The sequence below is a fragment of the Crocodylus porosus genome, unplaced genomic scaffold (assembly GCF_001723895.1).
Source record: "Crocodylus porosus isolate Cpor-Errol unplaced genomic scaffold, CroPor_comp1, whole genome shotgun sequence".
NCBI classification, from domain to species: domain Eukaryota; kingdom Metazoa; phylum Chordata; order Crocodylia; family Crocodylidae; genus Crocodylus; species Crocodylus porosus.
The window spans coordinates 76632-97524 of NW_017728887.1; the positions used below are offsets into that span (position 1 = coordinate 76632).

The 20893-nt window shown below is 63.3% G+C and overlaps 2 protein-coding genes and 1 long non-coding RNA gene across 5 annotated transcripts in view; 1 reads left to right on the forward strand and 2 right to left on the reverse strand.

Annotated features, from left to right (window-relative positions):
• The window catches only part of LOC109323027, a 19825-nt gene extending 14334 nt beyond the window's left edge, over positions 1-5491 (reverse strand). The window contains exon 1 of the long non-coding RNA XR_002104528.1: positions 5481-5491. This is a non-coding gene — a long non-coding RNA (uncharacterized LOC109323027). The remainder of the gene's footprint in view (positions 1-5480) is intronic.
• On the forward strand, positions 1451-12417 carry ANKRD52 (ankyrin repeat domain 52). 2 transcript variants are annotated; one of them, XM_019554300.1, is made up of 27 exons: positions 1451-1601; positions 2052-2130; positions 2405-2475; positions 2815-3015; positions 3221-3308; positions 3463-3605; positions 4020-4232; positions 4344-4422; positions 4831-4945; positions 5130-5212; positions 5296-5413; positions 5820-5888; positions 6174-6314; positions 6406-6483; positions 6673-6784; positions 7087-7158; positions 7510-7711; positions 7879-7966; positions 8084-8261; positions 8460-8679; positions 8940-9027; positions 9434-9517; positions 9608-9753; positions 9987-10069; positions 10335-10417; positions 10688-10779; positions 11350-12417. In XM_019554300.1, exons 1-27 carry the CDS (start codon positions 1491-1493, stop codon positions 11592-11594), a joined length of 3282 nt encoding a protein of 1093 aa, XP_019409845.1. In that variant the 5' UTR covers positions 1451-1490; the 3' UTR covers positions 11595-12417. The 2 variants fall into 2 exon arrangements, with proteins under 2 accessions (XP_019409845.1, XP_019409851.1); XM_019554306.1 differs by having other exon boundaries at positions 1452-1601; positions 8144-8261.
• A 4721-nt stretch (positions 12418-17138) lies between these two features.
• SLC39A5 (solute carrier family 39 member 5) overlaps positions 17139-20893 on the reverse strand; it is a 4961-nt gene continuing 1206 nt past the window's right edge. The window contains exons 2-9 of one of the 2 annotated variants that reach the window (XM_019554383.1): positions 20648-20810; positions 20223-20397; positions 19778-19947; positions 19432-19566; positions 19289-19349; positions 18492-18683; positions 18052-18323; positions 17139-17614 (exon numbers count right to left, since the gene is read on the reverse strand). In XM_019554383.1, the coding sequence (XP_019409928.1) occupies positions 17456-17614; positions 18052-18323; positions 18492-18683; positions 19289-19349; positions 19432-19566; positions 19778-19947; positions 20223-20397; positions 20648-20810 (1327 nt within the window). In that variant the 3' untranslated portion in view covers positions 17139-17455. Of the gene's footprint in view, positions 17615-18051; positions 18324-18491; positions 18684-19288; positions 19350-19431; positions 19567-19777; positions 19948-20222; positions 20398-20647; positions 20844-20893 lie in introns of both variants that reach the window. The other variant, XM_019554375.1, reaches the window with a different exon arrangement.

A 20893-nucleotide genomic window follows, 5' to 3' on the forward strand; every position in this document is an offset into this window, starting at 1 on the left:
CGTGCCCCTTGCATTGCACCCCCCGTGCCCCTTGCATTGCACCCCTGGGCTCCCTTGCATTGCACCCCTGGGCTCCCTTGCATTGCACCCCTGCGCCCCCTTGCATTGCACTCCCTTTGCTTTACTCCCCCTGCAACCCCCTTGCATTGCACCCCTTTGCTGCACTCTGCCCTGCACCCCCTTGCATTGTACCCCCTTTGCTTTACTCCTCCTGCGCCCCCTTGCATTGCACTTCCCCCCCATTCGCCCCTTGCATTGCATCCCCACACCCCTTTGCATTGCACTCCCTTTGCTGCACCCCAGCCCCTCGTAGCGCCCCCTCATACTCTTCTCCCCGTGCCTCTGCCTGGTCTTCCCCACCCCCACCACCTTCTTCTCAGGGTCCTCCTGGGAGCCCAGGCCCTGATTCTGGCCTGCTGAGAGGGGGTTTGGTTGCCAGGCCTGGGCCCCCTTTTCTTACCACCAGAGATGCCCCCAGCTCCGCTCAGCTGGGGTGTTGCAGGGGGGCTCACCCCTACATCCATGCCTGGTGTCTGGCAGCTCTTGGTCCAGAGAGGGGTTTGTCCCGGTGAAGTGGCACAGATCCCCATTTCCTCCCCCTTTGGCCCCAGGAGGGCAGGTGATTCAACTGGCGGAGCTGGGTCCCCCTAGCACTGTGCTGCCCCCAGGACCTGTCTGTGGTCCCTCATGACTGGGGCTTCCCCCCCCGGCCCCATGTGTGCCTGCACTTTCCCTCCAGAGTCCCGGGCCTGGCCTCTGGCTCCGGGGGCAGGAGCTGCTGATGCCGCTCTCTCCCTGCCGATCACCCCTATTCCCACTGCTGTCCACAGGGGCCAGGCCACTGTCCCTGGAAGCCAAATATTTACTTTGCCCGTGTCCCTCTGTTGGCCTTGGAGTGGACCGGGGTTTAGGCTGGAGCACTGCAGGGGATTTTTGGGTAGCCCCATTGCTGCTCCCTTGCTGGAGGAAGGGGCAGGCCCGGGCCCCCAGCCTGAGACGGGCCACGTCGGGCATCCTTGGTGCTGTGAGCCTGTCTCCTTCCCTGGGAAGGGGCTGTGTGTCCCCCATCCCTTGGCCCTTCTCCAGGCCGCGGGCTGGTGGGCTCGCAGCCTTGCCCTGATGGGTGTGTGGGTGCCAGGGCTCGCACAGCAGAGCAGGAGCTCTGGCAGGTGTGGAGCGGGGCTGGCAGTGCCAGGCCAGCGCTCTGGCCTCGCTGTTGGGCCAGTGGGGAGGGTCCCCGGTGTCAGTTCTCCTGGGTGCTGTTGGGGGTCCAGACAGGCTGAAGGGTGACTGCCCAGTGAGGCCTGGGCGCTGTCACTGTACAACTGGGGAGTGGAGCAGAGTTGCCTGAGCCAGGGTCACTCCAGTGGCTGCGAGCAGCCTGGACAAGGGGGTTTGGTGGCAGCATCTCATTAGTGGGAGCGTTGGGGTGCAGGCTGGAGCTGAGCCTGGCAGAGGGGAGCAGACGGTGCCAGCCCGACGTCCCGGTCATGCCTGGCTCGGCTTGCCCCTTGCAGCCTCCTCTGGTCCAAGCCATCTTCAACCGTGACATCGAGGAGGTGCGGTCGCTGTTGAGCCAGAAGGAAAACATCAATGTCCTGGTGAGTGCAGGAGGGCTCCCCAGTGTCCTTTCTTTGGGGAAGCCATCGGACCATTGTCCTCGTGCACGGTGGCTGCGGCCCCCATCCCGCATGGCGTCCCTGCAGGGCTGAGGGACTGGGCCCTGGGTGTGAGGCATTGCTCTCCACATGGAAGTGAAGAGCTTCAGGTCAAGGGCGCAGTCAGTGTGTCAGCCTGGGACTCTCCACGCATGTCCAGGAAGCCCGGCTGTCAGCGGGATCTGGCCAGCGCCTTGGGGGTCTGCGGCACTGAGGCAGCTGGAGACCTGCCCTCTGCTCTCACGCTCACCCTTTGATGTGTGCTGCCCTGAGAGGGGGGCCTGCTCCTTGGCCGTCTCCCTCGGGCCATCCTCTGGGGTGGAAGTGGAGGCTGTGGGGCAGGGATGGCACCATGTCCCCCCCTTATAGTTGAGCCCCGTCTCTCCCACATAGGACCAAGAAAGGCGAACGCCACTGCATGCTGCTGCCTACGTAGGAGATGCTGCCATCGTGGAGCTCCTCATCTTGTCAGGTATGGCGGCTGCTAACCGTACCCTGCCCCCCCCCCCCAGGGGTGCTGCTGCCAGGCATCATGGCATGTGGTCTCTTGGGCTGTGCATGTAGGGCAGGCTGCTGCTTGGTGTCTGGGTCTCCCAGGCCCCAGCACTGTCCTGAGCAAAGGTGTGGGGGGGCAGGCTGCAGCACTGGGGTGGGGATTGGAGCAGGGCACATTGGGACTCAGCTCTGACCCTGCCCTGGGTTGCCCTTGCCCCCGCCCAGAGCTCAGCCCCCGTCTACCTCCCCAGGTGCTAACGTGAATGCAAAGGACACAGTTTGGCTCACGCCGCTGCACCGCGCCGCGGCTTCCCGCAACGAGGTAGGTGCCCCCCGCCTTCCCCAAGCCAGCGGAGACCCTGCAGGTTGCCCTGCCCCAGTCTGCAATGCAGGACTTGCATCCTCACAGCCTGGCCTCTCTTCTCCATGCTCGTGGCAGGAAGCCCAGGCTCCAGCTGCCAGGCTCTGGCCCCGTGGGGGTGATGGAGGTGGGGAGCAAGGGGGTGTCCAAAAGCAGGCAGGCTTCCTCCACGGCTCCTGCCTTGCCCCATTGCAGCCCCCTCCCCAGCTCAGCCCAGTACGTGGCCCCAAGGCCACAGGGAGCAGGGCATGGTGGGACTTGGGCACATGATGATGCCAGCTCCCTCTCCCCTCCCTGCAGAAGGCACTTACCCTCCTCCTGAAGCACTCGGCCGACGTCAACGCCCGCGACAAATACTGGCAGACGCCGCTGCATCTGGCCGCTGCCAACCGGGCCACCAAGTGCGCCGAGGCCCTGGCGCCTCTGCTGAGCAGCGTCAACGTGGCCGACCGCACTGGGCGCACAGCGCTGCACCACGCCGTGCACAGCGGTCACATCGAGGTGAGCCCACCCCTGCTCCAGTACCGGGGGCAGTGTCTGGATCTGGGGGACCCCAGAGGCAGCCATTTGTGGCCAGCTGCCTCGTGCTAGGTGCTGTACGTGCCCCCTGAGCACAGCAGGGAGGGGGGGAGCCTGATGTGCCACCGTAGCCTGGCTGGACACTGGACTGGGTCCTTTGTTCCCCACCCCTATCTCCCTGTTGCAGATGGTGAACCTGCTCTTGAACAAGGGGGCCAACCTGAGCACGTGTGACAAGAAGGAGCGACAGCCCATCCACTGGGCTGCCTTCCTAGGTACGTCCTCCCCTGCTCTCTCCCCGTCACGGCCTCTGCTGGGTGGGCTGGACCTGAGCTCATGAGCGGCCCTGTCACTGCGTGGCTCGATCGCGGTGCGGGCTCGTGCCTGCCATAGCCCCAGCTCCTAGCAGCCCCACTCCTCTCTGCTCAGGCCACTTGGAGGTGCTGAAGCTGCTTGTGGCCCGTGGTGCTGACGTGGCCTGCAAGGACAAGAAGGGCTACACACTGCTGCACACGGCAGCTGCCAGCGGCCAGATCGAGGTGGTGAAGCACCTGCTGCGGCTGGGTGTCGAGGTGGGGCCTGTGGCTGCGCTGGGGGGTGGGGGTGGCAGGTGGGGACATGAGCTCCGTGGAGAAGCAGTCTCTGGCCGTGCCCATGTGCACGGGAGCACTACCAGGAGCTGTGGCATCCCACTGAGATGCCCCTGTATGTTAGGGGGGTGGGGACCCCCATCTCTGCTGCCTGGCGGCTTCTGCAGATGCTGTATCCCCCTGCCCAAAAGCCGGGGGAGTCGTCTTGCCTTGGCTCTGACTTGCTTTACCCCAGGGCTCTGCTTCACTTCCGTGCTAAACCTCCACCACACTCCAGGTCCCTGGAGCTGCCTGAGCACATTCCCCAGCGCTGTTGGGCTGTGGGGTGGCACGCCGGGTGGCATTTGGGCTCTTTCCGACCCCCCAGCCCAAGCCAACCCCAAGCCTGTGTTGCAGATCGACGAGCCGAACGCCTTTGGGAACACTGCACTTCACATCGCCTGCTACATGGGCCAGGATGCCGTGGCCAATGAGCTGGTGAACTGTGGCGCCAACGTCAACCAGCCCAACGAAAAGGGCTTCACCCCACTGCACTTCGCCGCCGTCTCCACCAATGGGGCCCTGTGCCTGGAGTTGCTTGTCAACAACGGTGCTGACGTCAACTTCCAGGTGTGCGGGAGTGGGTGGCCAGGGGGCACAAGGATGGCTGACCCCTCGAGGGCGGGATGGGGCGCATCTCCTCCCCCTGCCCTCCCCAGCTGCTATTTCCTTTGCTTGCAGAGTAAGGAAGGGAAGAGCCCCTTGCACATGGCTGCCATCCATGGCCGATTCACGCGCTCCCAGATCCTCATTCAGAACGGTACGTGGCTGCCCACCCTCTACTTCCCCCCTGCTGGCCTGGCTCCAGGGGGAGTCAGGCACCCTGGAGTCTCCCTCATGATGCACTCACTGCTTGGGCAGCCCCTGCCCCATCTGCCTGGCCCCAGCGCTTCCCTGCGGGGATGGGGAAGTCCCTGGAACCTGCATCTTGGATCTCCAGGGTGGGAACCTTGAGGATCCAGCCAGGCTGCCCTGCAGTGACTGTCCTGCCCTGGATGCCACAGTGCTAAGCTGGCATCAGGGTACCAGGTCTTTTTCCCCCACATTTGAGGAGGGAGCTGGGGGCTGTCCCTGCCCTGCTGGGGGCAGCGGCGTCACTCTTCCACCTCCCCCACAACCCTTTCCCTTCTCCTGGGGCCACCCCGTAAGCCACCGCTCTCTACTGCAGGCAGCGAGATTGACTGTGCTGACAAATACGGCAATACCCCCCTCCACGTTGCTGCTAGATACGGCCACGAGCTGCTAATTAGTACTTTGATGACGAATGGTGCTGACACTGCGAGGTGAGCAGGCTAGCGGGGACCCCGCTCTCCAACTCGGGCTGGGGTGGGGGTTGCACTGCCGTGCATAGGGTTAATGATGGGGGGAGCTGGTTATGGTGGGGGGAACATTATAGGGCCAGGGGGTGGGGGCTGTTCCTCCTTCATCCTTCCAGTGTCCTCCTGACCCTGCTCTCCCCTGCGGCAGGCGTGGGATCCACGACATGTTCCCTCTGCACTTAGCTGTTCTCTTTGGATTCTCAGACTGTTGTCGCAAGCTACTTTCCTCAGGTGAGGGACAGGCCTAGGGCAGTGGTTTGGGGGAGTCACGGGGCAGGGCAGCCCTGGCCTGACTCAGTTTCTCCTGCTTGCAGGTCAGTTGTACAGCATCGTCTCCTCGCTGAGCAATGAGCATGTGCTGTCTGCCGGCTTTGACATCAACACGCCCGACAACCTTGGCAGGACCTGCCTCCACGCTGCTGCTTCCGGAGGGTGGGTGGCACCGCGGGGAGCCAGGGGCCTGTGGCCGTGCCCTCCCCAGGTCCTGGCGCTGGGCCACCTGCCTCCAGGCTCTGTGGATCTAGCGGAGGGAGGGGAAGGAACCCAGGTGTCCTGGATCGTGGGCATAGCATAAACCACCGCGCGGCTCCTGTGCCAGTGTTGCGGGCCGAGCCTGTTTTAACGTACCCAGTTACGGGACTGTGCATGGGCACTGGGGTGGGATCAACAGCTCCCGGTGCTTGCAGGGTGGCTGTGTAGCCATGCAGAAGGGGACTTATGGGGGGCTACATCACCTGCCCCAGCCCCACAGGTCTGAGGGCACAGCTGGGGGCTCAGAGCGGGCACATCAGGGCCCTGCCTGCCCAGGCTCATGGGTCTCCCCGCTGCGTTCCTGCAGGAATGTCGAATGTCTTAACTTGCTGTTGAGCAGCGGTGCTGACTTGAGAAGGAGAGATAAATTTGGGAGGTGAGTTCCGGCACCACGGCCCTTCAAGGGCAGGGACCAACCCACCCCCAACATAATCATGGGTGCTGGCAGGTGCCATGGGCTTTTCCCAGCACTACGGTGGTCTCTGGGGCATGGGCTGGGGAAACCAGTGGTGTCTCCAGGGCCCTTCTGGATCCCCTGAGCCCACGTCCCCCTGGCCCCCTGCTCTATGGGCGCTCCTGACACTGGGGAGACGTGCATCAGTGCTGTGCCCAGATTGGGGCCATGTGGCCGCTGGCGCCCTGACCTTGCATCTCCTCCCAGGACTCCATTGCACTACGCAGCCGCCAACGGCAGCTACCAGTGTACGGTGACACTGGTCACCGCTGGAGCCAGTATTAACGAGGCCGACTGCAAAGGCTGCACCCCCCTGCACTATGCTGCTGCTTCAGACACGTACAGGAGGTAGAAAGGCACCAGGGCCTGTCCCCCTTCCTCCCCACAACCCCCTTGTTCCCTCCGTTTCGGGGACTGACACCAGCTTCCATCCTTCCAGAGCTGAGACTCATTCAGGAAACAGCCACGACACCGATGAGGAGCCGCTCAAGGAGTCCAGGCTGAAGGAGGCGTTCTTGTGAGTAACCCCTGAGCCAGCTTCTCTCCAGACCCCCCGGACCCTTCCCTGGGCATTTGGGATCTGCGTGCCCCTGGCATGAATCCATCCAGGAAGCAGGTCCCAGTCTTGTGGGTGCTCCTTGTTCCTGGCCTGCCGGTGGGGTCTGGCCCCGGGCCAGCTGTGACCCCCCTCATCCGGTCCCTGCAGCTGTCTTGAGTTCCTGCTGGACAATGGTGCTGACCCCTCTCTCCGGGACAAGCAGGGATATACCGCAGTCCACTACGCTGCTGCCTATGGCAACCGGCAGAACCTCGAGTTGGTGAGTGGGTTGCCCTGCCTCAGCTGGCTGGGACATGGGGGTCAGATAGGAGCCTCCTGAGGGGGTGATGTGCAGCTCCTGAGTGCTGCAGGGTGCCCACATGGGGCTGGGGGAGGAGGGCAGATCTGGTGAGGCTCTGTGCAGAAGTCTACGGCTTCCCTGGCAGATACAATAGGGCCTAGACAGGCCGCAACCCTGAGCTAGCAGGGGAGTGGGTCAAGGACCATGCCCTTGGGGTTGCCCTGGAGCTCTTGGGTCTCGAGAGTCCCATGGTCTCAAGGGTTTCCTGTTTCTTGTTGCAGCTCCTGGAAATGTCTTTCAACTGCCTGGAGGACGTGGAAAGCACCATTCCAGTCAGCCCTTTGCACTTAGCTGTGAGTAGTACCGTGCGGAGCGGCCGGGCTGGGCCTTGTGGCTGGCACTGGGCATTTGCTGTGGCTGTGAGTGGTGGCTCTGGCACCTACCTGAGCACAGGTGTGCGGCTGCAGGGAAGGAGATGGTGCAGGATGTGGAGGGCAGGGCTCACTTCCCCTCTAGGGACTCTCCAGCTGCCCTGGAGGCCCATGGGGACATTCCCCAGCCCCTCTGGGGTGGTCATGGCATTAGCAGCTTCGGTGCGGGGACTTCCCAGGGCAGGCACCCAGGGGTTCATTGGCTGGTGCATGTGGGGGTAGGTCTGGGAGCTGGCAGGGCCACGTTTCTGTAAGGGACCATGTCACCTCCAGGCCTATAACGGTCACTGTGAAGCCCTGAAGACCCTCGCCGAGACCCTGGTGAACCTGGATGTGCGGGACCACAAGGGACGCACGGCGCTGTACCTCGCCACGGAGCACGGCTCCACGGACTGCGTGGAGGTGCTCACCAGTCACGGCGCCTCTGCCCTGGTCAAGGAGCGCAAGCGCAAGTGGACGCCTCTCCATGCTGCAGGTGAGGGGCTGGGGGTGGCCTCCTTCTGCCTCCCCTGCTGTGGGGACAGCCCTTCTGCCTGGACTAGGAGGGGACCGACTGGCTCAGGACGGGAGGTGGCCACATGCCCTTTCCAGGATGGGCAGGGGACCCTGCTGTGCATCCCTAATTCCCCTCATGCCCCCCAGCTGCCAACGGGAACACGGATTCCCTGCACCTCCTGATTGACAGCGGGGAGCGGGCTGACATCGCCGACGTCATGGACATCCATGGCCAGTGAGTTCCCCGGGGGGCTCTGAGGGGGGAGGCCGTGTTGTCTTGGGGCATGTGTGCAGCCCACAGGCCATGAGGAGGGAAAGGGCGAGGCTGTCCCTCCACATCCCCCTGCTGCAGCTGCTGGATAGGGCTGGGGCCAAACCCAGGAGTCCTGCGAAACTGGTCCCACCCCCGCAGAACCCCGCTGATGCTGGCCATCATGAATGGCCACGTTGACTGCGTCCACCTCCTGCTGGAGAAGGGGTCCACGGCTGATGCTGCTGACAAGCGGGGCAGGACAGCTCTGCATCGTGGGGTGAGCAGAGCCGTGGGCTGGGGGACTTTGTGGCCACTGAGGGGGAGAGGAGGGGCTGGAGGTGGGAGGGGGATTTTGCTGTCCCTGTGAACATGCACCCAGGGCAGGCCACGTTCCCTGTCCGGGGGAGGACATGGTGGGTGGGGGAGTCCGTCCTGGCAGCGCGGCCCCCCTCATGGCAGCCTGGTATCCACGTAGGCGGTGACAGGGTGCGAGGACTGCCTGGCGGCGCTGCTGGACCATGACGCCTTCGTCCTGTGCCGGGACTTCAAGGGGCGTACACCCCTGCACTTGGCCTCGGCCTGCGGCCACCCCGATGTGCTGCGCACCCTGCTGCAGGCCGCACTCTCTACTGACCCGCTGGACTCTGTGGTGGACTACAGCGGCTACTCCCCCATGCACTGGGCTTCGTACAGCGGTGAGGACCCCCTGTCCCTGCCATCAGCCTTGCCCCCAGCCTGGCAGCTTTGGCTAAGACCCCGGGTGTGGTGGAGTGCTCCCCCAGTTGGTCAGGATTGAGCGGGGCTGTGTCTGCCTGTGCCCTGCACACTGGGCCATAGCACAGCATCCCCTGCATGCCTGGCTCCCCTAGGGGTCACGGGGTTGAGAGGGAATCCCACCAGGGCCGGTGTAGTCCCAGCCTGCGAGCCCTGACCTGCTTCTCCCACGTCTCTACAGGGCACGAAGATTGTCTGGAACTGTTACTTGAACACAACCCGTTTGCGTACCTGGAAGGAAACCCCTTCACTCCATTGCACTGTGCAGTGTAAGTTGGTGCCACTGGGGCCAGCCGGGTGGGTTCAGGGTCTCCTGGCGTATGCCCTGCCCTCCAGTGCTCCTATTTCACTGTGGGCTGGTGGAGGGGGCCACAGAGCCGCGCAGCCTGTGCTGCATCCCCTGTGGGAGCCATCTCCTAGGTGCAAGGCTGCGATTGCCCTCACCAGGAGGCCAGGCCTGAGCCAGGCTTTGTGGAGCGGGGGGATGGAGTCACGGAGCCGGTCTCTGTCACTGCAGGCATCTCATCCTGCCATGTTGCTTTGGGAGGGGGACGGGGGCGACAGACATGGAGTGGGTGGGCTCCTTGCTGCTCCCCCAACACCTTCCCACAGGGCCCTGGCACCGAGCAGCCTCAGCCCCGATCAGCTCTGCCCCTCGGCTTGTCCCCACTGCAGAATTAACAACCAGGATGGCACTGCTGAGATGCTGGTGGAAGCATTGGGTGCCAAGATTGTTAATAGCAGAGATGCCAAAGGAAGGTGAGTGCAGCCCCACTTCCCCCTGTGATGTACCAGGTACCCAGGCCTGGCAGGGGACATGCCACCTGATGCCTGCCTGTCTCCCTGCAGGACCCCCCTTCACGCTGCTGCCTTCGCAGACAACATCCACGGTTTACAGCTGCTGTTGCGCCACCAGGCTGAGGTGGACGCGGCTGACCAGCTGGGGAGGACGCCCCTCATGATGGCTGCTGAGAACGGGCACACTGCAGCTGTAGGTGCGTGAGGCCGCCTGCCCGCCCTGGGCACCATACTGGTCGTGTGAGCTTCTGAGCATTTACTCTGCCGGGGCAGGGGAGGTCAGGCCTGGCAAGGGGCCGTGGCCCACCCATATGGCTGGAGCCCATGCCGGGTCCCCAGCCTGTTCCCCCAGCCCCTGCTGCGCGTCGGCTGTCCCAAGCCCATCGGTGATGGGTGCGGGGTCCTGATGGTGCTTGTCTCTCGGTTGCAGAGTTCTTGCTGTACAGAGCGAAAGCAGATATCACCGTGCTGGATGTCAACAGGAACACAGCTCTTCACCTGGCCTGCAGTAAGGTACGGCATGTTTCTGGCCGTGGGCACGTGGCCCTGCCCCCATGGCTTCCCGGGAACACGGAGGACATGGACTGGCCCTGCGACCACTTGGTGGGATTGACCTGGCACAATGGGATGGCGGCTAGGGCCCCCAGGGCAAGTGAGCTTGAACCCGGCAGAACGCAGCCTCGGCTGCTCCTCGGCCTGGCTGCTCAGGGAGAGAACAGCCCCAGGAACGTCGCTGCCCCCCTCCCCGCCCCCATTAACAAGCTGCTTCTGTTCCCAGGGTCATGAAAAGTGTGCCTTGTTGCTCCTGGGGGAAACCCAAGACCTTGGCCTTATCAATGCAACTAACAGTGCTCTGCAGATGTGAGTATCAGCGCAGTGAGCACCCAGGTGCAGGGGCCTGCCCGTGGGCCACACATGCAATGAGTTCTCATGGCTCTCAGCCTTCCCTGTTCCCCCTGCTGGAGAAGCCCTTTCTCCCCCAGCTGAGCTAAGTGCTCTGGTAGAAGCCACCTGCACCGAGGCCTTGACGTTTGGGGGCAGCTGGGGCTGGCTAAGCTGACTGGGGAAATGGGCGGGAGGCTGCAGAGCGGCTCGCGGGCCAGGGGGGCTGACTTGCCCTGCCGCACACAGGCCTCTCCACATCGCAGCGCGGAACGGACTGGCCTCCGTCGTCCAGGCCCTGCTCAGCCGCGGCGCAACAGTGCTGGCGGTGGATGAAGAAGGTGTGTGGTCCTGGCTGGGGGGCAGGGGGGTCGGGGGGATCTACCAGAGCGTGACTGGTGCTCATGGACCTCCTGCATCACCAGTGTCGCGTCCTCATGCTGCACCTGGGCCATGTTGTGCCTGGTGTGTGGGACGCTTGTCTTCCCTTACTTGTGCACGGTGGGTCCTGGGGGGCCCTGCCCAGGCCTGGGAGCTGTGTGAGCACTGGGCACCCACTGCCTCTGGCCCAGCAGGGAAAGCAGTGACTTGGTGCAGTTTATTGGGGTGGGGGAGAGGTGGTGAGCACAGCTGTGTGCGCGTCCTTGTGTGCATGTTTCATAGTTTCATACTTGGTAGGGTCAGAAGGGGCCTGAGCAGATCATCAAGTCCGACCCCCTGCCACGTGCGTGTGTATAAACTTGCCTGTGTGTGTGTGTGCGTATGTGTGCGTGAACATGTGTATGTGTGTGCGTGCATGCCAACATGTGCATACCTCCATGTGTGTGCGTGCCTAGGGGCAGGCACATGCAAGCATGTGCAGCAGAGTGCCCCTCCACGGCCTGACAGATGCCTGCTCCTCGCCCCCGCAGGTCACACCCCGGCACTGGCCTGCGCCCCCAACAAGGACGTGGCGGACTGCCTGGCACTGATCCTCTCCACCATGAAGCCTTTCCCCCCGAAAGACGCCATCAGCCCCTTCAGCTTCAACCTCCTTAAGAACTGCAGCATCGCAGCCAAGACAGCAGCCTGCGGCGCCCTGCCCAACGGCGCCTCCTGCCCCTACACCAAGGACCGGCATGGTGCCATCGGCCTGGACGGCTGCTACTCAGAGTAGCGCGCCCCACGGTGACCCCCTCTCTTCTCCTATTTATTTAGAGCCTCTCTGCGTCTAGGGCACTTTGAAGGAGAACAAGCCTGGGCCAGGCCCCACCCTGCAGCCACCCGGGGCTCCCCGCTTCCGCTGTGCACCTCCCTCGCCCACCGGCAGCCGCCTGGCTCTGCCCCCGCCTCGTGCCCCCGCCTGTACTAACGGCTTCTCTTGGCAGGGCGGCACGAGCGTGGTCGGTGCCAGCCAGGCCCCCCCCCCCCCACGTGCAGGGCCCTGCTTGCTCTCACGGGGAGCCATTCGCCTTAAACTTCACTTGATTTGTGGACCACAAAAAACTTCCCCTCTGCCCTGGGGCTGCTCTGCCAACCCCCACGGCTGCCCCACAGCGGGAGCTCGGACCCCCGAGGGGGGATTGGGAAGGGGAGTGGGGGGGAATTGCTGACAAACGAGGGACCGTGGCGGCGGGCACCGGTCAGTGCTGCGGCCCCCGTGCGTGTTGTCGTCATGCCCGTCCCCGCGGCCCCCTGCTGACACTTGAATTGGAACTACTGTACCTGGGCTGCGCGCCTGCCCCCCCCGTGGCTGGCACCCCACACACCCGGATGCAACATGGGCGCCGTGGTCCATGCCCGCATGTGCTGCTGGAGCTGCCTTCCTCGTGCAGGCACTTTAGGGTCCCCCTTACCTCTTTCCCCCTCTTCCTACCTTCTAGGCCCCGGGACACAAGGCCCCAGCCCCACCCCAGTGCTGCATGCCTGCCCCCAACTTTCCCCCGGCAGCGTTGCTTTTCCTTTATTGAGAATTTGCCTGAACACAAGCAAAAAAAAAACCCTCAAGGAGGTGAATTTTCTGGAAGTTGAGACCTAGTTGGGGTCCCTGCTCCAGCCCGGGGCATGTGGGAAGGGGGCCGTGGCATAGCTGACGGGGGACGTGTGAGGGCTGCTGGGGGGTTTGTTTCCGAGTTACTGTAAAGGCATCGCGGGTAGAAACCAAGGCCACCCCCTGCCTCCACCAGCCTGCTCCAAGCCAAAGACCCGGACGTAGCGATCAGAGCAGGCTGCTGGGGGGGCATCCGATGCCCCCATCCTCCCCCTCCATCCTTCTTGCTTTGGCAGCTGTTGGGGAGTGCGGGGAAGGGGCTGGGGAGCATGAGCAAAGCAAAGGGCTGGGTGTGGAAGGAGGGGGCGTCTCTTTTGCCAAATGACCACGGCCCCATGTGTGGCTGGTGCTGCCCCTCTGTGTGCAGCCAGTAACGCCCCTCCCCCCCTTCCCCACCCCCCCATCCTGTGGTCGCCCCGCCCGGTCAGACTAGGGCCATCCTATGTCTTGTCCTCTGGGGCTGAGGCTCATGTGGTCCGGGGGCCAGGGCATTGTCCCTTCCCCTCTCCCCCCTGCTGCCTGGGGGGGTGGGGCTCCTATTGCACTGTTTCTTTCTGTTAACCAAAGCCAAACTCTTCAAACCAAATACGACGTTCCCATCTTGGCCTCATCCTTCCATCCCACTGCGGTCGGACCCCAGGGGCAGGAGACATGGGAGTTGCGGGGCACGACCTGCTTGTCTTTCTTTCTTCTTTCTACCCCAACACCCCCCCACATCCCTTAAGAGCACCATGGGGCTCCGGCTCCCAGCAAAGCACTTCAGGAACTGACCCGTGGCGCTTAGGAGCAGGCAAGAGGCCCCATGGCCCAGCCGGCCTGTATCCCTCGAGGCACTTCCACGAAACCCCCATGTGGGTGGCGGGTGCCCTGGGGAGAGGTCTCCTTTCCAGCTGCGGATGCCAGTCTCCCCACACCAGGCACCTAAGACCCAGCCATGGTCTCCCCCGTCCCCGCGACGGGGCTCCGGGGAACCGCTTGCCCGGTTCCCAGCCAGTGTTACCTCCCTGCAGTGAATACCTCACCGTGGCCGTGTGCCAGACTTGAAGCCCCCCTTTCCCTCCCGTCTCCAGCCCCGGCCGTTCAGTATTGCCCCGAGGGAGATGGCAAACCTGGACCCACTTGTTTACATGGCTGCCATGTGTGGCCGCGCTGCACTGGGGGCACCGCCTGCCCCTTCCCCACTGCCTGGGGCATGGAGAGGGGATGGGAGCTGCCTCGCATCTCCCCAGGGACCCCACTGCCCCCAGGGTGCTGCCTGGCTCGAGGAAGCTGGTCTCCCTTGGGCTCCACCTCTTCCCAGTGGCACCAGGGCGCAGGGACTAGCAGGGCAAGCGCCTAGCGCTGTCAGCAATGACCCGGCGCCTCCAAGGGGAGGGGTTCCCGTGGGCACGCACATGGCAGGAGCAGGCATGCACATGCATGCACATCAATTTATCCTGCGGTTAGGATTTTAATTGCACCCTCCCATTGCTACCACAGTTGGGGGGGCAGTCCCAGAACCATTTCAGCGATGAGCAGGTGACCCCACTGTGTCCTTGCATCCCCTGTCCTTCCCTGCGCTGCCCCCCAACCCCCCTCCCGCCCGACGCCGAGACAATCAGCGCGATCTCTCTAAGGGCTTCAGCATTTCCCCCTCTGCGGCGTCACTTCTTCCTGCTCACGGCCAGTTCCCCCCCACCCGTGCCTCTTTCTTTTCATTTTAAATAATAATGGTGATGATGATAATAATAGGGGAGCGGCACCACACTTCAGCAGCACATTTGTGGCCCTGGGGGGTGGGGAAAGGGGCCCAGTCTTGTTCTCCTGTAGCGCTGTAGCATTCCCCCTCCACTTTGTTGGCACCACTTGGCCATTTCGGTAACGACCCGCGTGTTCAGTAACGACGCGTTCTTTCGCGACACGAGACTTGCGCTGGTTTCCCGGGCGTGTCGCGACGAGGGCTGAAGGGAAACCCCTGCTCCTCCCCCCATCTTTTGTGCCCCCCCCCCATACACAGCAGCTCCTAGACGTGTGGCGGGATGGGGGGGTGGGTCTACTAAGCTTCCTGTACATGGACCTCGATGCCAAAGTTGGACCATTCCTGCTTCCCGCTCTATTTGGCTCTGGGGGGCATCATTCAGGCTCCCCTCCTACTTCCATGCCACCATGTTTCCATCTGAATTCCCCCCTCGGGTGCCAGATCTGCCCCCCCGTAAGGAAGCATCTCTGCCCCCCTGTCCAAAGCACTTGCTTCAAATAATAAGCACTTTTCTTCAAGCACGAAAGCCTGGGTTCCCCATAGTGGGGCCAACCGTGGCACTGTTGGGGGGGAGGGAGAGAAGCCCCTGTTGGGGGGGGGCACGGGGCGTCTTTCCAGCTTTGATTTTATTTTTTCCAAGTCTGTCTAGGGAAGGAAGAAGCAAGGGAAGTTGGGTGGAAAAAAGAAGGAAATAAGCAAAAAAAAAAGACAAAAAAAAAAAAAACGACCACCCCCTCTCCCTCAAACCCCACAGCACAAATACATTTCAGTTCCCAGGTGTATTTGCACTGCCATAGCGAGGAACCGGGCCGCGGCCCGCCTGAGCCATAGAACTGCTGACAAACACTGAATGTACCCACCCGGGGACGCCGCAACCTTATGTGATCATGAATCACCCCCCATCCCCGGAGCTGAGGCCGGAGCAGGCGTCTCTGCTCCCAGGAAACGGGCGGTGTTCTTTTTTCTCTTCCTTTGGATGTATCCTGCCCTCACCCCCCTTTGTCCGGGACCGAGCGGGCACCCGGTGACCAGCTCCCATGGGCTCAAAGGGGCCCTAATTGGCTGCTTTCTCCATGTCTCTATGGGGTCAAGGTTGTTAGCGCTGAGTTTGGCTTTTTTTGGCTTGGGCAGGGCAAGGGAAGGGGCTGGGGGTGGAGAGCAGGGATACACCCCCACCTCCCCAGCCAAAAAAGACTGAATTTCCAGTTCAAAATCCCACTAACAACCCCTCTAGATTAGTCCCCCACGTCCACTGAAGGCCGCAGCTGCAGGGACCAGCGAGGGGGGGGACGTGGTGATGCCCCCCAGGCAGTGATTGGAGCCCCCTCTTCCCACTCACGCTGCACCCCTAGCTCTCACCTCTGCCTTCAATAAGAAACCAAAGGAGACCAGACCCCGGCCTGCCGGCAGCCCCTGCCCCAGTCCCACTGCGCAGTTCGCGCTCTCCCTGTTTTTGTCTCCTGGGATGGGGTGGCCGCGCTGGGTCCAACCTGGCCTTTCCCACCCAATGGAGCTGGAACCTACCCTGTTTTGGGGGGGAGAGGTCAGAGGCTTTGTGGGGAGGTGGACATGGAAAGCCTGCTCCAGGGTCACAGCCTGACAGTCCTCGGAGGAAATTGGGAGTCCAGCCAGTGTCTGGGGGGGGTGGCTGCGCCTCCGAGGCGCCCACGGCGAGCTCTCCGTGTCTGTCCCGGGCACCTCTGTACATGATGCACATGTGCGCGCCCACAGGGCCAAGCCTGGCTCGGCCCCCTCCTGCTGCAGAGGAGAAGACGGACCAAGGACCGCGGCCTTACGCGCCCCCCCTCCCCTCCGCCCTTCTCTCTTGTTCGTCCACTTGAAAACAATAAAGCGAATGCATGGAAACCTCCTCTGGTCTCCGCACATCTCTGGCCCGGGTGCATTTGGGGCTCTGGCATCTCGTGCAAGGCCCAGGACATGGGAGGCCTTGGGGAGGGTAGGGGGGCTGGGTGGTCCTGGCTGGTGGATGGACTCCCCTGCCCAGCTCTGTGCCACAAGGGAGGTGCCCCCCATGTGCCCCTAGGAGGGCATCGGGGGGAGGGGGACAGCGTTGGCTTTGTCACGGCCCCTGTTTGCATTGTATCTGTGCATGTGCACATGTGTGCAAGTGGACATGTAGGCATGGAGCACTGGACTGGCTTTGTCAGAGTCTCTACTTAAGTTGCACCAGCACGTGTGTCCATACATCCACATTTGTGTGTGTGCATGTACACGTGTATGTTTGTAGGACTGGCTTGGGCAGAGTCTTCTATTTGAGTTGCATCAGCACATGTCTGTGCCCATCTGTGCATGTGCATGTGTGTGACCTTGTATGTGTGTGTAGATACATGTATGTTTGTAGTGGTGGCTCGTTGCACCAGCATGTCTATGCATGTTTGTGTATGCATGTAGTACTGGGATAGGCACAGCCCCCACTTAGTTACACCTGTTAGTGCATGCGTAGCACTGGCTGGGGCACAGCCTCTACTTGAGTTGTACCTGTGCACATGTGCATGTGTCCATGTGTGTGTGCATGTGCATACAAGCATTGGCTTAGACAGCTCCTATTTGAATTCTACCTTTGCATGTGCGAGTACATGTGCAGCCCTGGCTTGGGCTCAGCCCCCTGCTTGAGGTGTGTGTGTGTGTGTGTGTGTGTGTGTGTGTGTGTGTGTGCGCGCGTGTGCGCACGCACGCACATGTGCATGCGAGCGTTGGCTTAGCCATAGCTTCTACTTTTGTTGCACCTGTGCCCACGTGTCTCCATGTCTGTGCACACTTCTGTAGCCCTGGCTTGGGCCCAGCCCCAGCCCCCTCTTGAGTTACACCTGTGCACACACATGTGCACGTAGCACTGGCTCAGGCACAGCGCTGTGTGCACGACCTCTGCCCCACCCCCCCGGGTCTGGCTGCACCCAAGTCCTAGCATCATCATGGCTTGGCATTAATGACCTTTATTCAATGGCTTCCACTTTTCCCTGCCCCGGTGGGGGTCTGGGCCCCCCACCCACCCTGCATGTCCATCCTGGGCCAGGGTCTTTGCCATCCATCCATCTCCTCTGCAGCCGGGAGCCCTGGCCCCGTGTCCACGGCTCCCCTGCTGGGTCTGGGGACCCTCTCAGGCACCCATCAGACCAAGCCCCCCCACCCCCAGCACTGCTGGAGAGAGCCCAGGGGTCCGGAGCCATGCAGTGCTGTCCAGGCCACGGGGCTGCATCTGGCCCGTCCTGGGGCCAGGGGGCCGGGGGCATCAGGACTCCAGGGGAAAGCTGAGCTGCTCCTCGAAGAGCGCGATGGTGAGCATGAGCCCCCCGCCCAGGAGGAAGCCAAGGGCTTGGAGCACGAAGCAGCGTCCGGCGTCCGCCCGCCACCTGCCTGCACCTGTGCTGTGCAGCAGCATCTGGGGCAGCTGTGGGGAGAGCAGGGCTCAGCGCCATGGGGTATAAGGCTGGGTGGGTGCCTCAGCACCCAGCCCGGCTTCTCCCCAGGGCCCTACCTCAGTTTCCCCCTCCCCAGGCCTCAGTTTCCCCCTGTGCCTCAGTTTCCCTCTCTTGTACCTCAGTTTCTCCCCCCCTTACACTTCAAGTTCCCCCGCCTCAGTCTCCCATCCCTCAGTTTTCCCCTCCCTGTGCCTGCTTCTCCCCTATGTCTCAGTTCCTCTCTCGTGCCTGAGTTTCTCCCCACCATGCCTCAGTGTCCTCCTCCCTGTTCCTCAGTTTCTCCCCCACCCCGCCCTTGCCTCAGTGTCCCCCTCTATGTTCTTCATTGGCCCCATCCCCCGTGCCTCAGTTTCTCCCCGGGCAGGGGGGAAGTTCACACGCACCCCCTTACACGACATGGACTCACCATGTCCACAAGGGCCACATAGAGGAAGACACCGGCCGTGGCAGCAAAGATCCAGGGCCCCAGCGGCCAGGCAGTGTGGCTGGCGAGGACACCAATGGCCATGCCCACGTAGGCCAGCAGGGCCGAGAGCAGGTTGGCCAGGAGCACGGCACGGGGACGCAGGCCAGCACCCAGCAGCAGCGCCATGTCGCCCAGCTCGTGCGGCAGCTCGTGGCAGAAGACAGCCAAGGCCGTGCTCAGCCCCCCGGACGGCCCCTCCGCAAAGGCTGCACCTGCCAGGACCCGCACGCTTGGTGCCAGCCCGGGGCCTTGTCTCCCCCGCCTCAGTCCCCCCCCATGCCTCAGTTTCCCCCTCTGTGCCTCAGTTCCTCCCCATGTCTCAGTTCCTCACTTCCATGCCTCAGTTTCCCTCCTCTGTGCCCCAGTTCCCCCCGCCTCACCAATGGCCAACCCGTCAGTCAGGTTGTGGATCCCGTCCCCCAGTATCACCATCCAGGCCATGTCGGCCACGCTGGTGCCATGCGAGTGCCCATGCCCGGTGTGGCTGTCTAGGCTTCCCGCCCTGCGTTCGGCTCTGTCCTCCCCGTCCCCCCACTCTGGGGCCGCCAGGTGCTGGGCCTCGTTGGGGGGACCTGAAAGGGAAGGGTCGGGGCTCATTAGTGGTGGTAGTTAATGGGGAAGGGGGAATGAATTGGCCATGGGGGTATGGGGGGGCTGGGCCAAGGGACATCACACTACTGTCCAGACCAGACATGCAAGGCGAGGCTGGCACACAGTCCTCGTGTGAGACAGTGGTGACCAGCGCACAGCCCTCATGCAAGGTAGATGGGGACTGGTGCATGGCCCTTGCGTGAGGCAGGTGGCACATGGCCCTCAATGTGAGGCGAGGGTGACTGGCGCATGGCCCTCTTGTGAGATAGTGATGACCAGGTGGGGATTGGCACATGGCGCTTGTGCGAAGTGATGGTGATCAGTGCATGGCCTTTGTGTGAGACAGCAGTGACCATTGCATGGCCCTCGTGCAAGGTAGGTGGGGACTGATGCATGGCCCTCATGCGACATGGGTGGTGCACAGCTTGTGTGTGAGGCGGGGGGGTGCTGGCACATGGCCCATGTATGAGACAGCAGTGACCAGCGCACAGCCTTGTGCAAGGTAGGTAGCAATTGGCACAGGGCCCTCGTGTGGGGCAATGGTGACTGGTACGCGGCCCTCGTGCAAGGCAGGGATGTGGCTCACCTGGCGCAGGGCCCAGGATGCTCAGGCCAGTGCCGCTGTCCTCAGCATCTGCGGCTGCCCTCTGCGCAGAGAGGGGCAGCAGTGAGCAGGGTCTGCCCCCCCACACCCCTCCCGGACGGCCCAGCCCCCAGCCTGGCTCTTACCCGCGGGGTCCGTGCCCGCCGCAGCAGCCCCAGGACATTCTCCAGCAGGAAGAGTGCATAGATGGCGCCCAACAGTGCCAGCCCCTTCAGCATGGCCGCGTCCGGCCCCGTGGTCCCCGGCTCCCGGCCCTGCGCCTGCGGGGGCACCCGTCAGCGGGGTGGCCTGGTTCGGACCCAGACGCCTAGGTCCCCCTTTGAAGGTGAGGGGCTGTCTGGGTTCCTTTTTGGGGGCAGGGGGCAGATCCTGGGCCCAGATGCCTGGGTGGCTTTTGGAAGTTGGGGTGGACCGGGCCCGGACACCTGGGCTCTCTGGGGGGCCTTGGGGTACGCGGCAACGGGTACATACGTGCGGCCAGAGGTGCAGCAGGGCGTCCCCGCACAGGGTGCCTGCGGCCAGTGCCACCAGGAAGGCCAGGACCTGGTGCAGGAGGGCGCGGCCCAGCACCCGCACCAGCGCCAGCGCCAGCGCCGAGGGCAGGCTCAGCAGCGTCACCGCCAGGGCGGCCCAGCCCAGAGCTGCAGGAGGCAGCAGGTGGGGCCAGGCAGGGGCTGCCCCCTGCCTCAGTTCCCCATCCCTTTCCTCTCCCCCCTGTGCCTCAGTTTCCCTCGTTTCTGCTCCCGGCCTCAGTTTCCCTCCCCCTGCCCTTGCCCTCCCCGTGCCTCAGTTTCCCCGTTTCCCCTCCCCCGATGCCTCAGTTTCCCTCCCTGGGGCCTTGTTCCCCCATGTGCCTCAGTTTTCCCCGGTGCCTCTTCCCTCCTTGTGCCTCAGTTTCCCTGGAACCAGGCCTTACCCGGGCCGAGGGCAGGCTGGGGCACGGGCGGCGCTGGGGCAGGGCGGTGGTGCAGGCAGACGCGGGCGTCGATCTGGTAGAGCAGCGCTGGGCACAGCAGCGCAAACTGCTCGGGGGTGATCTGCGCTGTCCCGGCCAGGCCAAAGTTCACCAGCAGCTGCGACACGTTCAGGCACTGCAGGGGTCACAGATGGGGCTAGCGGGGCGCTGGAGCTGGGGCGGGGGGTGGACACCTGGGTTCCCTTCTCGGTCCTGAGGGGCTCCTTGCCTGACCCTGGGCACCCAGATGCCTGGGTTCCCTGCCCACACTGAGGAGGGCCACGTGGGCTAGTGGTCACAGCAGGGGCTCAGGGCCACGGTTCCCGACTTATGCAGCCCCAAGTGGAGGAGACAGACCCTGCCAGACCTCCCCTGCCCCCACTCACATCCTCGTGCAGGTGGTTGTAGATGGAGTGGTCCAGCGCCAGCACCCGCTCCAGCAGGCTCAGCCCCGGGGGATCCTTCCCGGGCCCCGGGTTCCCCCTGGGACTGGGGCTCTGCATCTCGGCGAGCGATGTGGGCATCGCCAGGGGAGCCTCGGGTGTGGGGCTGGAGGAAGGAAGAGCAGGAGGGATGTCCCCACTGGAGGGAGACAAGCTGGGGTGAGCCCTGGGGCGGGACAAGGGGGTTGC